Below are 17174 nucleotides of genomic sequence, written 5' to 3'. Positions count from 1 at the left end.
GTAGAGCTGAATGTGTGTGCTAAGCACACTCATTCAGCACTGCTTCATCACGCCAATACAATGCATTAGCCAGTGCTGATTGGCCAGAGTACGGAATTCGGCCAATCAGCGCTGGCTCTGCTGGAGGAGGCGGAGTCTAAGATCGCTCCACACCAGTCTCCATTCAGGTCCGACCTTAGACTCCGCCTCCTCCGGCAGAGCCAGCGCTGATTGGCCGAAGGCTGGCCAATGCATTCCTATGCGAATGCAGACTTAGCAGTGCTGAGTCAGTTTTGCTCAACTACACATCTGATGCACACTCGGCACTGCTACATCAGATGTAGCAATCTGATGTAGCAGAGCCGAGGGTGCACTAGAACCCCTGTGCAAACTCAGTTCACGCTAATAGAATGCATTGGCCAGCGCTGATTGGCCAATGCATTCTATTAGCCCGATGAAGTAGAGCTGAATGTGTGTGCTAAGCACACTCATTCAGCACTGCTTCATCACGCCAATACAATGCATTAGCCAGTGCTGATTGGCCAGAGTACGGAATTCGGCCAATCAGCGCTGGCTCTGCTGGAGGAGGCGGAGTCTAAGATCGCTCCACACCAGTCTCCATTCAGGTCCGACCTTAGACTCCGCCTCCTCCGGCAGAGCCAGCGCTGATTGGCCGAAGGCTGGCCAATGCATTCCTATGCGAATGCAGACTTAGCAGTGCTGAGTCAGTTTTGCTCAACTACACATCTGATGCACACTCGGCACTGCTACATCAGATGTAGCAATCTGATGTAGCAGAGCCGAGGGTGCACTAGAACCCCTGTGCAAACTCAGTTCACGCTAATAGAATGCATTGGCCAGCGCTGATTGGCCAATGCATTCTATTAGCCCGATGAAGTAGAGCTGAATGTGTGTGCTAAGCACACACATTCAGCACTGCTTCATCACGCCAATACAATGCATTAGCCAGTGCTGATTGGCCAGAGTACGGAATTCGGCCAATCAGCGCTGGCTCTGCTGGAGGAGGCGGAGTCTAAGGTCGGACCTGAATGGAGACTGGTGTGGAGCGATCTTAGACTCCGCCTCCTCCAGCAGAGCCAGCGCTGATTGGCCGAATTCCGTACTCTGGCCAATCAGCGCTGGCCAATGCATTCTATTAGCTTGATGAAGCAGAGTGTGCACAAGGGTTCAAGCGCACCCTCGGCTCTGATGTAGCAGAGCTGAGGCTGCACAAGGGTTCAAGCGCACCCTCGGCTCTGATGTAGGAGAGCCGAGGGTGCGCTTGAACCCTTGTGCACCCTCAGCTCTGCTACATCAGAGCCGAGGGTGCGCTTGAACCCTTGTGCACACTCTGCTTCATCAAGCTAATAGAATGCATTGGCCAGCGCTGATTGGCCAATGTATTCTATTAGCCTGATGAAGTAGAGCTGAATGTGTGTGCTAAGCACACACATTCAGCTCTACTTCATCGGGCTAATAGAATGCATTGGCCAGCGCTGATTGGCCAGAGTACGGAACTCGACCAATCAGCGCTGGCTCTGCTGGAGGAGGCGGAGTCTAAGATCGCTCCACACCAGTCTCCATTCAGGTCCGACCTTAGACTCCGCCTCCTCCAGCAGAGCCAGCGCTGATTGGCCGAATTCCGTACTCTGGCCAATCAGCACTGGCTAATGCATTGTATTGGCGTGATGAAGCAGTGCTGAATGAGTGTGCTTAGCACACACATTCAGCTCTACTTCATCGGGCTAATAGAATGCATTGGCCAATCAGCGCTGGCCAATGCATTCTATTAGCGTGAACTGAGTTTGCACAGGGGTTCTAGTGCACCCTCGGCTCTGCTACATCAGATTGCTACATCTGATGTAGCAGTGCCGAGTGTGCATCAGATGTGTAGTTGAGCAAAACTGACTCAGCACTGCTAAGTCTGCATTCGCATAGGAATGCATTGGCCAGCCTTCGGCCAATCAGCGCTGGCTCTGCCGGAGGAGGCGGAGTCTAAGGTCGGACCTGAATGGAGCGATCTTAGACTCCGCCTCCTCCAGCAGAGCCAGCGCTGATTGGCCGAATTCCGTACTCTGGCCAATCAGCACTGGCTAATGCATTGTATTGGCGTGATGAAGCAGTGCTGAATGTGTGTGCTTAGCACACACATTCAGCTCTACTTCATCGGGCTAATAGAATGCATTGGCCAGCGCTGATTGGCCAGAGTACGGAATTCGGCCAATCAGCGCTGGCTCTGCTGGAGGAGGCGGAGTCTAAGATCGCTCCACACCAGTCTCCATTCAGGTCCGACCTTAGACTCCGCCTCCTCCAGCAGAGCCAGCGCTGATTGGCCGAATTCCGTACTCTGGCCAATCAGCACTGGCTAATGCATTGTATTGGCGTGATGAAGCAGTGCTGAATGTGTGTGCTTAGCACACACATTCAGCTCTACTTCATCGGGCTAATAGAATGCATTGGCCAATCAGCGCTGGCCAATGCATTCTATTAGCGTGAACTGAGTTTGCACAGGGGTTCTAGTGCACCCTCGGCTCTGCTACATCAGATTGCTACATCTGATGTAGCAGTGCCGAGTGTGCATCAGATGTGTAGTTGAGCAAAACTGACTCAGCACTGCTAAGTCTGCATTCGCATAGGAATGCATTGGCCAGCCTTCGGCCAATCAGCGCTGGCTCTGCCGGAGGAGGCGGAGTCTAAGGTCGGACCTGAATGGAGACTGGTGTGGAGCGATCTTAGACTCCGCCTCCTCCAGCAGAGCCAGCGCTGATTGGTCGAGTTCCGTACTCTGGCCAATCAGCGCTGGCCAATGCATTCTATTAGCCCGATGAAGTAGAGCTGAATGTGTGTGCTTAGCACACACATTCAGCTCTACTTCATCAGGCTAATAGAATACATTGGCCAATCAGCGCTGGCCAATGCATTCTATTAGCTTGATGAAGCAGAGTGTGCACAAGGGTTCAAGCGCACCCTCGGCTCTGATGTAGCAGAGCTGAGGGTGCACAAGGGTTCAAGTGCACCCTCGGCTCTCCTACATCAGAGCCGAGGGTGCGCTTGAACCCTTGTGCAGCCTCGGCTCTGCTACATCAGAGCCGAGCGTGCGCTTGAACCCTTGTGCACACTCTGCTTCATCAAGCTAATAGAATGCATTGGCCAGCACTGATTGGCCAGAGTACGGAATTCGGCCAATCAGCGCTGGCCAATGCATCCCTATGGGAAAAAGTTTATCTCACAAAAATCACAATTACACACCCGATAGAGCCCCAAAAAGTTATTTTTAATAACATTCCCCCCTAAATAAAGGTTATCCCTAGCTATCCCTGCCTGTACAGCTATCCCTGTCTCATAGTCACAAAGTTCACATTCTCATATGACCCGGATTTGAAATCCACTATTCGTCTAAAATGGAGGTCACCTGATTTCGGCAGCCAATGACTTTTTCCAATTTTTTTCAATGCCCCCGGTGTCGTAGTTCCTGTCCCACCTCCCCTGCGCTGTTATTGGTGCAAAAAAGGCGCCAGGGAAGGTGGGAGGGGAATCGAATTTTGGCGCACTTTACCACGTGGTGTTCGATTCGATTCGAACATGGCGAACACCCTGATATCCGATCGAACATGTGTTCGATAGAACACTGTTCGCTCATCTCTACTAAACACTGCTGTCCCAACCTCCTGGCAAAAACTTTTTGCTATTGCGCTGCTATATAAGGTTATGACCATCTGTTGAACTGAGTTCATATCTTAGGCACACAAAAGAGAATTAAGACAAATCAAGTCAACTTGGACAATGTAATGTACAGATTAGGCAAAGGTTTAACTTGACACTTTTAACTGTGACTATTTCAATGGGTTTTCAATTCCATTTTTGTCTTCTGTGATATCACAGTATAGAAAGTTATCCCAATATATAATGGACATCAGTAAATGGAAAACATTGGTGCAAAAAATTATATAATAAGCAGATTACTATCATAAGTATGAAAGTAAATTAGATCAATTGATGTTCCTTTTCAGTATAGATACATGTGGTGTCTGAATTTTCTTTATTCATTTTTCATAATTGTATCAGTTAATGGATACCAAATGGTGCAGGTCACAGATGTTACTGACATACCTGTCATATTTGGGATGGATTCTTCCAGGCTCATAATAATGGAGATGTGGGATCTCTATTTGGCAGATATGTCTTAATAAGAATGGTAACCTACCACTATAATGCCAGTGAAAGCAAGCATATTCCATTTCTATAGTGCGAGAAACAAAAACTATGTGCAAACAATCCCTTGTGTTTGATTTTGATAGGTAATATAACTCAGTAACTTTATCTTATCATTTGACTGCTAAAACAACTGGCAGTTTAATGATGTAGCTGCAAAAATGACAGGTATAGCACAACATTTAATAGCACAAGACTCTGCTGACCATAAAGCTGCCATTTGTTCTGTTTCACTGTCATTTCCTCAATGCCAAGATATTGTGGTGATGGTTTTTACTGCTTACAATAGCACTTTACATTTTGCAGACATAGACTTTAGGATGGATAACAGCCTTTATAGGGTGTTGATGGAGCAATACTGCTTTTATTTGAGAACACTTCAGATAAAAGCAGCAACATTCTTAAACCCCTGAAGTATAGAAAGAAACAATATGGGACAATTCCAATCATATTATAAAATATGAAATATGGTTCTATTTAAAAAAACGGATAGCAAACAAACTGCAGTAAGGCATGATCTTAAAATAGTGGTGAATAGTAGAAGATATTTCCTACATTGGTAGATATCCACAAGAGATATATGTACCCTGTGTAAAACAGTCACTTATCTAGTTGGCCTGCTTAACTATTATAGGCTCATAATAATACTGATTCAGTCATATCTACGACCACATTAAAATAATTAAAATGGCTAATCCAATTGAGCTTCATTTGCCCCCATATCTATAGCAGTTACATGATAATATGTTTTATCACCATTGATTTATCTCCTTTCAGTTTATTTTAATATCTTTTCTATATTTTATTAACTGATTTTTGCTTTGCTTACCTATTTTTCCTTTTTTTTTTTTTTTCCTTGCTTTTTTTTTTTTTTTTTGCTGACATCAATATATTCTGCAGTGCTTTACAGGCATTGTCTACATATACATTCACTGTTAGTAGAAGAAATAATATAGTAGAAGAAACCCACGCAACCAAAGCGAGACTATTAGCAGATGTTTTCCTTGGTTGGATTCGAACCTAGGGCTCCAGTGCTGCAAAGCACCAGTATTAACTACTGCTGGACATAACCTTCTCACTGATAAACATATGGTGGGTTTGTACCTATACACAACAGTTCACCTTAACAAGCAGAGCTGTAGCTTAAAGCATGAATTAGGGAGGGACTATCATTTGGAGTTTAAGAAAAGAGATGGGTTGAACCTAAGCTGTAGTCACTGATCATACAGATGATCCCATACTAGAGCTGTGTATGTGTATATCATAAGTAATGCTACTTTTGTAAACACAACAGTTTTGTGACAAGTTATCAAACGTGATATATTCTATTCGTTTTTCAAACCTTTTGTTAGCATATAATCATATTGTGTTGAATTGAAATCCTTAAATAAGTTAGGAGTCTCATTCCCCTTCCAAAAACTTTTTTTCTTGCAGATTTTGCTGCGGTTTTGAGCTAAACCCAGATGTGAATACAAAAGGAATGGAGAATAAATAGGAAGTTCTTATACTTCTCCCTTCTACTCAATCCACTCCTGGCTTTGGCTCAAAAAACAACGTAAGCTGCTTAAAGCCGGGGGCCCATGTTGTGAAGTTGCAGCGTTTTGTTCGCAGTGGAAGCGTTGTGGAAAAAAAAACTGAATTTTACACTACCTACAAAATGAATGATATTCTCAATATTCCCATTCATACATTGTAGAATCTGCAGCGGAAATTCTGAAATTTCTCAGCCTAAGGCTGAGTCCCCACATTTCAGAAAATTGGGGGGGGGGGGGGGGGGGTTGTTGCAGATTCTTCTGCAGTTTTTGAGTCAAAGCCAGGGATGGATTGAGAAGCAAGAAGTATAGGATCCTCCTTTATATTTCCCATTCCTTTTATAGATATTCCTGGGTTTAGCCATAAAAAAGCAAGCAAAATCTTCAAGAAAAAAAGCTGCTTTTCCACAATGTGGAACCTTTGCCTAAGGGTAAAGAAAATCTGCACCAAATGGCACATTGTTATGGGTTTTATTTAAGAAATGCTGCACTTTTTTCTGAAAGTGTTTCCATAATGTCAAAAATGTCGCATTTCCAGTCTGTGTCCCCAGCCCAATGTTATTTTCATGCAGTCTAGCCAATTCTCTTGGCCAAGTCAAGTCTAGCCAAGTCTTGTGTTCAATGTAATTGTGTAAGCTTTATTTTTTTTAACTGACCCATTCACCTGTAGGAGTCAATCGGTTCCATGAAAATGGACCAGGGAAGGCGGTCTGTGAAAATATGGAGTATGTCCAAAATAGTACTTTAGTGAAGACAAAAATAATACTTGTTTCAGATGAATATGTACATAGAATCCAGTGTCTCCCAGTACATTTGTCTAGGACTGAATCAGCTCTAACAATACTGTGCATTGCTAGAGAGAAATATTCTCAAACTAAGAGAACTACTTTTCATTAAAGCTTGAATTATTATACCTGGGACTCTAAAATTCTTCCAATGATTATCCCTAAAGTCGAAGATATGCTTTTGTTCAATAGCCTGGTAGCGTCTTTAAGCTAGCTTTACTTTATTTATTGGTGCTGTATTTTTTAGTTGTCCTTACTATTTCCTGTTTAATAGTGCAGAAATAGCTTCATTATTAGAATAATGACATTTTTAAAACATCAGACTTCCTTTTTTTTGCATGTTTAATTATGACTAAATGCAGTCAGGCACAGCATTGAAAACTAAGAACAAAATACATTTCTAATGTCATTCCACTTATGAGTGAGTAGTATTCTATCGAATACCTCGCTCCCATAAGAATGTGTGTAAACGGCCGAACACCAAGGGATTAAGTGTAGAGATGAGAGAGTAGTATTCGATCGAGTAGGTATTCGATCAAATACTATAGTATTTGAAATATTCGTGCTCGATCGAATACTACTAGCTATTCTCAGTAAATATTCGATTCAGAACCAGCGTTGATTTGCCAAATGCTATACACTGCATAGCATTCGGCCAATCAACGCTGGTTCTGCAGCAGTCTCGTCCTTGCTAGGAGCAGGCAGCTTGATGTTATGAGGGAGCTGCCTTTTTCTCATAGGAATGAATTGACCAGTGTTGATTGGCCAGTGTACAGAATTCAGCCAATCAACGCTGGTTCTGCTGGAGGCTCGTCTGTGAGGAGGTAGAGTCTAAGATCAGACCACAGCAGTCCCCATTGTGGTAAGATTTTAGACTCCACCTCCTCAGAGACGAGCCTCTGGCAGAACCAGCGTTGATTGACCGAATGCTGTACACTGGCCAATCAATGCTGGTCAATGCATTCCTATGAGAAAAAGTAAGCTCCCTTGTAACAGCAAGCTGCCAGCTCTCTTCTGACTAGCAAGGATGAGTCTGCTGCAGAACCAGCGTTGATTTGCTGCAGGCTCATCCTTGCTAGTCAGGAGAGCTGGCAACTTGCGGTTACGAGGGAGCTTACTTTTTATCAGCTCAACTGCAAGTGCTGTGCAGTTAAAGTGCACGGACCCCATAGACTATAATGGGGTCTGTGCGCTTTAACTGCACAGTGCTCCTCCTAAACACTCTCCTCCTGCTACTCGTGGACTTGGTGACTCTCCTTTAGTCGAATAGTGGTTTCCCCTGAAACAAACATTTTTTCCCATAGACTATGATGGGATTCGATCGAGTAGTCGAACATTGAGGCTCTACTCAAAACGAATCTCGAATATTTCACTGTTCGCTCAACTCTAGTTAAGTGCATAGAATATTCACTGCGCTTAACCCCTTGGTGTTCAGCCACTTACACGCATTCCTATGGGAGCAAGGTATTCGATCGAATACTACTGACTTATCTCTAATAATAATAACTACAGAGGGATCCTCTTTTAAAAAAGATTACCCATATGATATCCAACAAATGCCACTGAAGCAGTGGGTAGAATATAGGTAGAATACAGCGTATTATGTAATCTCAAGTAACAAGACATTATGCCAATGTTAGAGAATTAGACAATTAATCAGATGTCAATGCTGATTATATTGCCTATAATACAAAGTATATAGAGAGAATAAAAGAAAAAATGTAAAAAAGTAACTAATACAACATAAGGAATGTATGTAGCTGCTCATTTCAAGATCTACAGTAGTGTAAACTACTAGAGATGAGCGAACAGTGTTCTATCGAACACATGTTCGATCGGATATCAGGGTGTTCGCCATGTTCGAATCGAATCGAACACCACGTGGTAAAGTGCGCCAAAATTCGATTTCCCTCCCACCTTCCCTGGCGCCTTTTTTGCACCAATAACAGCGCAGGGGAGGTGGGACAGGAACTACGACACCGGGGGCATTGAAAAAAATTGGAAAAAGTCATTGGCTGCCGAAATCAGGTGACCTCCATTTTAGACGAATAGTGGATTTCAAATCCGGGTCATATGAGAATGTGAACTTTGTGACTATGAGACAGGGATAGCTGTACAGGCAGGGATAGCTAGGGATAACCTTTATTTAGGGGGGAATGTTATTAAAAATAACTTTTTGGGGCTCTATCGGGTGTGTAATTGTGATTTTTGTGAGATAAACTTTTTCCCATAGGGATGCATTGGCCAGCGCTGATTGGCCGAATTCCGTACTCTGGCCAATCAGTGCTGGCCAATGCATTCTATTAGCTTGATGAAGCAGAGTGTGCACAAGGGTTCAAGCGCACCCTCGGCTCTGATGTAGCAGAGCCGAGGCTGCACAAGGGTTCAAGCGCACCCTCGGCTCTAATGTAGGAGAGCCGAGGGTGCACTTGAACCCTTGTGCACCCTCAGCTCTGCTACATCAGAGCCGAGGGTGCGCTTGAACCCTTGTGCACACTCTGCTTCATCAAGCTAATAGAATGCATTGGCCAGCGCTGATTGGCCAATGTATTCTATTAGCCTGATGAAGTAGAGCTGAATGTGTGTGCTAAGCACACACATTCAGCTCTACTTCATCGGGCTAATAGAATGCATTGGCCAGCGCTGATTGGCCAGAGTACGGAACTCGACCAATCAGCGCTGGCTCTGCTGGAGGAGGCGGAGTCTAAGATCGCTCCACACCAGTCTCCATTCAGGTCCGACCTTAGACTCCGCCTCCTCCGGCAGAGCCAGCGCTGATTGGCCGAAGGCTGGCCAATGCATTCCTATGCGAATGCAGACTTAGCAGTGCTGAGTCAGTTTTGCTCAACTACACATCTGATGCACACTCGGCACTGCTACATCAGATGTAGCAATCTGATGTAGCAGAGCCGAGGGTGCACTAGAACCCCTGTGCAAACTCAGTTCACGCTAATAGAATGCATTGGCCAGCGCTGATTGGCCAATGCATTCTATTAGCCCGATGAAGTAGAGCTGAATGTGTGTGCTAAGCACACACATTCAGCACTGCTTCATCACGCCAATACAATGCATTAGCCAGTGCTGATTGGCCAGAGTACGGAATTCGGCCAATCAGCGCTGGCTCTGCTGGAGGAGGCGGAGTCTAAGGTCGGACCTGAATGGAGACTGGTGTGGAGCGATCTTAGACTCCGCCTCCTCCAGCAGAGCCAGCGCTGATTGGTCGAGTTCCGTACTCTGGCCAATCAGCACTGGCTAATGCATTGTATTGGCGTGATGAAGCAGTGCTGAATGTGTGTGCTTAGCACACACATTCAGCTCTACTTCATCGGGCTAATAGAATGCATTGGCCAGCGCTGATTGGCCAGAGTACGGAATTCGGCCAATCAGCGCTGGCTCTGCTGGAGGAGGCGGAGTCTAAGATCGCTCCACACCAGTCTCCATTCAGGTCCGACCTTAGACTCCGCCTCCTCCAGCAGAGCCAGCGCTGATTGGCCGAATTCCGTACTCTGGCCAATCAGCACTGGCTAATGCATTGTATTGGCGTGATGAAGCAGTGCTGAATGTGTGTGCTTAGCACACACATTCAGCTCTACTTCATCGGGCTAATAGAATGCATTGGCCAATCAGCGCTGGCCAATGCATTCTATTAGCGTGAACTGAGTTTGCACAGGGGTTCTAGTGCACCCTCGGCTCTGCTACATCAGATTGCTACATCTGATGTAGCAGTGCCGAGTGTGCATCAGATGTGTAGTTGAGCAAAACTGACTCAGCACTGCTAAGTCTGCATTCGCATAGGAATGTATTGGCCAGCCTTCGGCCAATCAGCGCTGGCTCTGCCGGAGGAGGCGGAGTCTAAGGTCGGACCTGAATGGAGACTGGTGTGGAGCTATCTTAGACTCCGCCTCCTCCAGCAGAGCCAGCGCTGATTGGTCGAGTTCCGTACTCTGGCCAATCAGCACTGGCCAATGCATTTCTATGGGGAAAAGTTAGCTTGTGAAAATCGCAAACTGACAGGGATTTCCATGAAATAAAGTGACTTTTATGCCCCCAGACATGCTTCCCCTGCTGTCCCAGTGTCATTCCAGGGTGTTGGTATCATTTCCTGGGGTGTCATAGTGGACTTGGTGACCCTCCAGACACGAATTTGGGTTTCCCCCTTAACGAGTTTATGTTCCCCATAGACTATAATGGGGTTCGAAACCCATTCGAACACTCGAACAGTGAGCGGCTGTTCGAATCGAATTTCGAACCTCGAACATTTTAGTGTTCGCTCATCTCTATAAACTACCACTGACAATAGGTGTTATACACAACCCAACTCCTCCCCTTCCCTGCTCAGTGACCTCTGAAGATGTCGCAGAGCATGTCCATAAAACATTAGGTAGGTTTCTTTTGCCATGTTGCTGTTCACTGTTCCAAACAGCACCTTGGCAAGATGCCAAAGAGCATGCTCTTAAAACATTTCCAAGCTTTTTTTCCTGACATAGGGATCTTTTTTCATGTTACTATTCTCAGCGCCAAACAGCGCCTTGTAAAGAAGCCAAAGAGCATGCCCATAAAATATTTCCAAGAATTTTTTCCTGACGTAGGTTTTTATTTGCCATGTCACTGTTCACAGCTGCAAACAGCACCTTGGCAAGATGCCAAAAAGCATGCCCATAAAACATTTCACAGCTCCAAACAGCAGCTTGGCAAGATTCCTACCTCCATAATCAAATCAAGAACATGAAGTAAAATTATTAGTGATTTGGAAATAAAAAAAAAGATAAGGAGAAATGAATATATTGCAGTGCCTAGTTTTAGTTGGGATACATTCACTTTTAATATTTCAGGCATTTGAAGAAATATAAATCCTTTATCACTATCTCAAAAGTTAGATAAGAGTAAATGGTAGCAATACTACAAGGTTAATACCAACTTTTAGAAAAAAATAAAATCCTTTTATTTTAGTATTGGTTGGCATTGCTTTTTATTTCAAACTTTTGAAGGCCCTAGGAGGTTGGCTAGTAGGAGGATGATAATGGAATATAGGTCACAGTTGGCAGCTTTATCATCAAAAATCTTGTTCCATTTAATTGATTTTGGTAATATATAAGCACAGCTCCACTTTTCTATTATTTTCTTAGTCATTATTTAACTTGTGACATATAGTAATTGTCTCATCAGGGAGCCCCTTTTATTAGCCAGAAATTCTGCATTACATGGTCACTCATATATTTGAATGACTATTGCAAGGCAAATGTGTTATATCCTGCTGCTTCCCCCAGCAATATCTATCCACTAACGCTGGATCCAGTGATCAGAATTTAGACATGAAGTTATGGAAGTCTTTCTTTTTGAGTCATTCTATTATCATACAGCAGTTACACATTGTTATGTATTGCAATACTGTACACTTACTGCGGTCAGTAACCACTGCACGAGCCTCGGGGTTGTTTGTTTTGTTTTTCAGGTTCTGAGCTGCAGTTATTAGTTCTTCCAAATGGGGTCGTTTTTGTTCCAAATCCTGAAGTGTTACCTATGTACAATGGTAAAATCAAGAAAGTAAATACTTGTGCTAAAGAAAACATATGTCTATATATGCACAGACATTTTACGATAAAACATATATACTTTTTAAAAATATTTTTATGTGGCTACCCCACTAATCTCATGGATGTGGTCCTTTGAGAGGCAAGTCTTTTAGGTTAATTGTACATGCAATACGCCCATATTATGGCTTTAAATCCCTGACATCACATGATCGGGGACTGCGTCCATATGCGTCGTGAAGCAGGCCTGTGTCATGTGATGTCCCGTATGTCATTGAAGATGGCCGACATCAGATGGGAGTACAGCGGAGACGGGGATAGGTAAGTAATAGTGTTTTTTATGTTTGTAACCCCCCTTGGGTCTCCAATTATTATACTCTGGGGTCTGAAAAGAAGTCCATGCACCTAAAATTGAAATCTATGCAAGAAAGTAGCTGGCATACATTTTAGTCATCACTGATGCCAGAAAACTGGAAACATTGAAATCCTTTTAGTTTGCGACTTTTTGCCCAATGGTATTTTTTTTGCCATACAGTGATATTATCTCTCTACCATGTTTTTTTTTTTTTTTTTTTAAATCCCTGCATCCATCATCTCATTGTCTATCACTTTGCAGTTCATGTAGATATATATATATATATATATATATATATATATATATATATATATATATTACTCATTTCCCTACAGTCCAGTCTCTATTCTGTTTTTTAGATTGATCTTTCTTTGTGTTCTACTATCTATTCCATGAATATCATTGAGGGATTGTCGCTCTATAGAAAGTAGTTCACTGAAGGAGTAACTAAAATTTAACTTTTATTGGATCTGTTAAAACCATTATTTCAAGGATAAATCAAGTCCTAAAAACACCAAAATGTGGGTGGCTGGACCTTTCAATAGTGTGTGTGGTCTAAATATACACCACTTTAAATCCTCCCACAGGTCTCTGCCCAACCTCACATCAAATAGAAGTCTCGGGGGTCCACACGGAGGCTCAGTGGTTAGCACTGCAGCCTTGCAGTGCTGGGTCCTGGTGTTCAAATCCTGCCAAGGGCAAAAAACCATCTGCAAGGAGTTTGTATGTTCTCCCCGTGTTTGCATGGATTTCCATCCCATATTCCGAAAAAAAAGACATACTGATAGGGAAAAAAATGTACATTGTGAGCTCTATGTGGGGCTCACAATCTACATAAAAAAATAATAATAATAATATAGAAGTCTCAATACAAAAACTCCAAGGCTCCTTCAATACCAAGACATCTAATCAGAGTCTCATAGTTTAAATGAGATCCCTGACTTAAAGGCAAACAGGACTAGGCTCATTCATATTGTGTGCACCTAGACTCCATCTTTATTCTTAATAAAGTGGTTATAGAGGGTTTGCCCTACATCCTTTTATCCCCTCAACATGTTTCCCTAGCCGTATTATGGGCTGTTCATCAGGAGAGGTTTCAAATGGATTAATGTCCGCAGGATTTGTGATAACAATCACAGTTCCCCTGCCCTAGATGGTAGGACAGGGTACTTACTTACATCTAAGTACCCTTTATCCTTGAAATAATTGTTTTAACGGATCCAATAAAAGTAAAATTTTAGTTACTCCTTCAGTGAACTATCTATCCGATGAAGAAGCATCAGCACAGCATCACTTGGGCAGCTGGAGACAGCACCATTTCTCCCTGCTGTGGGATAGTATTAGCATCGTTCTCTATCTGTTGCCCCATAAATCTACTAAAAAAAGAGGCTATAAGTATACAGAATGTTATCTTCCTCATTATACTGTGCGACCAGAGGCTGTCCAATCATCATAAGTAGTATCTGCCCCCCTTAGAAAGTTGGTGTGGGATAGTTCATGCAGTGTCATCATACAGGAAGTGTAAGTGACATGTCCCAAGAACAAAAAGTCATATTATTCACAGTAGGTGACAACGAGACCACATGACCCAAAGGAAGAAAAGGTATCCATGAATTATCAAATTGAATTCAATAACTAAGTAAGGTAATGCTAAGTGACATAGGGGAATAGGTACATAACAAAAGAAATAACACATTATCAGAGTGTCACTGTACAGTAAGTGCATTGTTTATTGTCTGTCACAAAGTGTATAGTTCGGATTCTGTTTCTTCTGTAAGTTCAACACCAACTAATGCCAGTTTCTATCCTGCTAATAAATGCAAATAATTCAGTTTATCATGGCCTACAGAATGTGTCTATGTTACTGACTGATATAAATATACTGATATGCAAATATAAACTATAATGAAGCAACAATAAATAATGTGCTCAGAACACGGCATAAATGATATGTGGTCGCCCATTATCCTATATGTGATGTTTATTCTAAATATTGTGCATATATTTGTCAATCACATTCACATATATCTTTTTTTTTTTTTTTTTTTTTTTTACATTTTTTGATGCAACTGTTACAAATATGTTCAATGTTCTTTAGTGCAACAGGGCATTTCTCAACCCTTGCTCAAAAGAGCTTTACATCTATTGTTCTGTCCATTCAGCCATGAAACAAAAGATGTTCTTCAAGTTACACAAATTATAAAAGAAAACAAAATGTTCTCTAGAAGAAGCTGATTTAATGCACCAATATTTCTGCTTAGTATAGGTAAGGAAACGTAAATGACTTCTAAACAAAAGAAAACTAAACAGTGACTGTAAAAAGCAAGTTGCTATACATGAACTTCAAGGAATTATTGTTACTGCATAGCAAAAACGGTCGCCTTACAAGGAAAAAATACTAAGTTAATAAAAACACCTTAAGGGCTAAGGTGCCTTTTTTGCAGTTGGCTTTACTTCTTCCAAATGAAACTAGTTAAATCAATTTCAGAAATCCATTCACGTCCAGATGAAAAACCCTTTAAATACAGGGAAGAAATATTAAGTTGTTGACATTACTGCAAATCAAAGTTAACAATCCACATATGGTGGTGCTATATAAATAAGGGCACATCTGTGCCTGGTCTCCGTTTTAGTCAATCCGGCGGGTTTCCGTCTTCTGCCCCGAGAACCTGGACAGGGGACGGAAACCCGGTGGTCAGTTTTCAAACCCATTCACTATTTTTTTTTTAATCGGACACAAAGTCCTGCATGTACACCTTTGTGTCCGGCTAAAAAAAAATGGTTTTACCGCAGAGAGGCAGAAGACACACACGGGCAGTCACTTTGCAAACCCATCCAAGTGAATGGGTTTGAAAACTGACTGCCGGGTGTCCGTCCCCTGACCAATTTCTCGGGGCAGAAGACGAAAACCTGCCGGATTGGCAGAGACCAGGTGCAAATGTGAACCCACCCTAAAATGTATTATTATTATTATTATTATTATTATTATTATTATTTTGTATCCAATTCTAGTTTAATAACTTATTAATAATCAAAGTGCAATTTTAAAAAAATATGTTGCTCTTGAAAGAAGACTCAGTAGCTTGGTGAGCAACTAATCAAACTAAGCTCAAGGAGGGGAATTTGCTATAACATGTAGGCCATACAACTTGTGTACTGCACATTTGGCACAAGACTGCGATTTACATCAAAGATTCATCACTTTGTTGTTTTTCTACCACATTCAGCACTTTTATTTTATTTTAAATTTGATTTTTATTGAGAAGAAAAAAAGAAAGATTTTTACAATATATGAGAAACAGAAAAAAACATCGAGAAACTGTGCATAAACCAATGCAAACATAGGAACATTGCTCCATACAATAATCAGGATGCGAAGTTCACCCATGTTAGGAGAGAGAAATTGTACAGGAAAATCAAGAGCAGGGCCCACATGAGCTTCCCAGGCATAATCTATCTAGGCCATGGTAGAGACTTCAGGTAGGAACAGCAGCAGGTAGGGGAAGGGGGAAATCCAAGGGAGGAAGGGAGAAACAAGGAAGGGAGGGGAGTAAAGTAACCAAACAAAGACAAAAAGAGAAAACAAAATACACAGTTAGAACAGCACACCTGGACAAAATTCTAGCGCCATAAAAGGCATACGAAGTATGATGTAAAAGAGTCGTAGGGTAGATGCACATTAGCCACCAGGTCTCATTGTAGAAAGCAAACGAGGCCCCCCGGTACCATACACCAATTAGGGAATAACCGAGGGGTCAGGCTGGAGCTGGGGAGGGGAGAAAGTCTTCCTAGATTCCATGTAGGAGGACCAGAGAGACCATTTGGAGCAGAAGCTGGGGAAGGTATGGTTCCCATTAGTCAGCATCCTCTCCAAAGTGAAGGCTAGGTCGATATGGTGAATTAGTTCGCTAATGGTCAGACAGAGCACGTATTTCAACTGACAAGCGATCATGGATCGAGCCGCCAGCACTATCTGACCCCACACAACCTGTGTCCCTGAGAGGAAAAGACCAGTATCCAAGAAACAGAGAGCTAGACCAGGGGAGGGACGTATAGTAAGACCAGCTATAGAGGACATAAAGTTAAATACAGCCACCCAAAAGGCTAAGACCGGAGGACACTCCCACCATAGATGTATAAAAGACCCTACGTGACAACCTACCCTCCAGCAGAGTTTTGAAAAAGAGGGGTCTATGTGCGCCAGCTGGCTAGGGGTCCTGTACTAGCGCAACATTATTTTCAAGGCCGTCTCCCAGTGTAACCTTGCCTAGAGACACATTTGACAAACCCACTAGCCTCGTACCAGTCTGTCAGAGGAATAGGTATGGCAAGATCTGATTCCCATCGAAGCAGATGAAAGGGTTTGACCCGCTCAGAGGGAACAGAAAGAAAGCTGTAAAACGCGAAAGTCCCACCTTTAACAGGCGAGGTTCGGGAAGTGTGGGAAAGACTAATCTCGAGGGTTCATGGGTCTGAAAAAGGTGACGCAATTGTAGAGATTTGAAAAAAATCAGTTTTGGGGAGATTAAATTCATCTTGTAGCAGAGAATGATTTAAGTCCCTCTTCAGAAAACAAATGGGCAATCTTATAGAGGCCCCTAGACACCCAGCTACGAAGTCTCAACTGAGGAAGGAATGTGGTCACATACAGCAAAGGCAGTTTGGACAAAGGAGATAAGTCTTCTAAAGAAGTATTGGACAAGAGATATTGCCACGCAACTGTGGAGGCCTTAATGCTCAACAAATGATGATGTACAGTAGTGGGGCCCAGATCTTTAGG

At 42.9% G+C, this 17174-nt stretch overlaps 1 protein-coding gene across 12 annotated transcripts in view; it reads right to left on the bottom strand.

The window, feature by feature from the left end:
• DMD (dystrophin) overlaps nucleotides 1–17174 on the bottom strand; it is a 1873751-nt gene that overhangs the window by 565352 nt on the left and 1291225 nt on the right. For all 12 annotated transcript variants that reach the window (XM_075265063.1, XM_075265067.1, XM_075265060.1 and 9 more), the window contains one exon: nucleotides 11909–12026. In XM_075265063.1, coding sequence (XP_075121164.1) covers nucleotides 11909–12026 — 118 coding nt within the window. The remainder of the gene's footprint in view (nucleotides 1–11908; nucleotides 12027–17174) is intronic.

The sequence above is a fragment of the Leptodactylus fuscus genome, chromosome 2 (genome assembly GCF_031893055.1).
Source record: "Leptodactylus fuscus isolate aLepFus1 chromosome 2, aLepFus1.hap2, whole genome shotgun sequence".
Taxonomy (NCBI): Eukaryota; Metazoa; Chordata; class Amphibia; order Anura; family Leptodactylidae; genus Leptodactylus; species Leptodactylus fuscus.
This window is presented reverse-complemented; position numbering and strand designations above follow the sequence as displayed.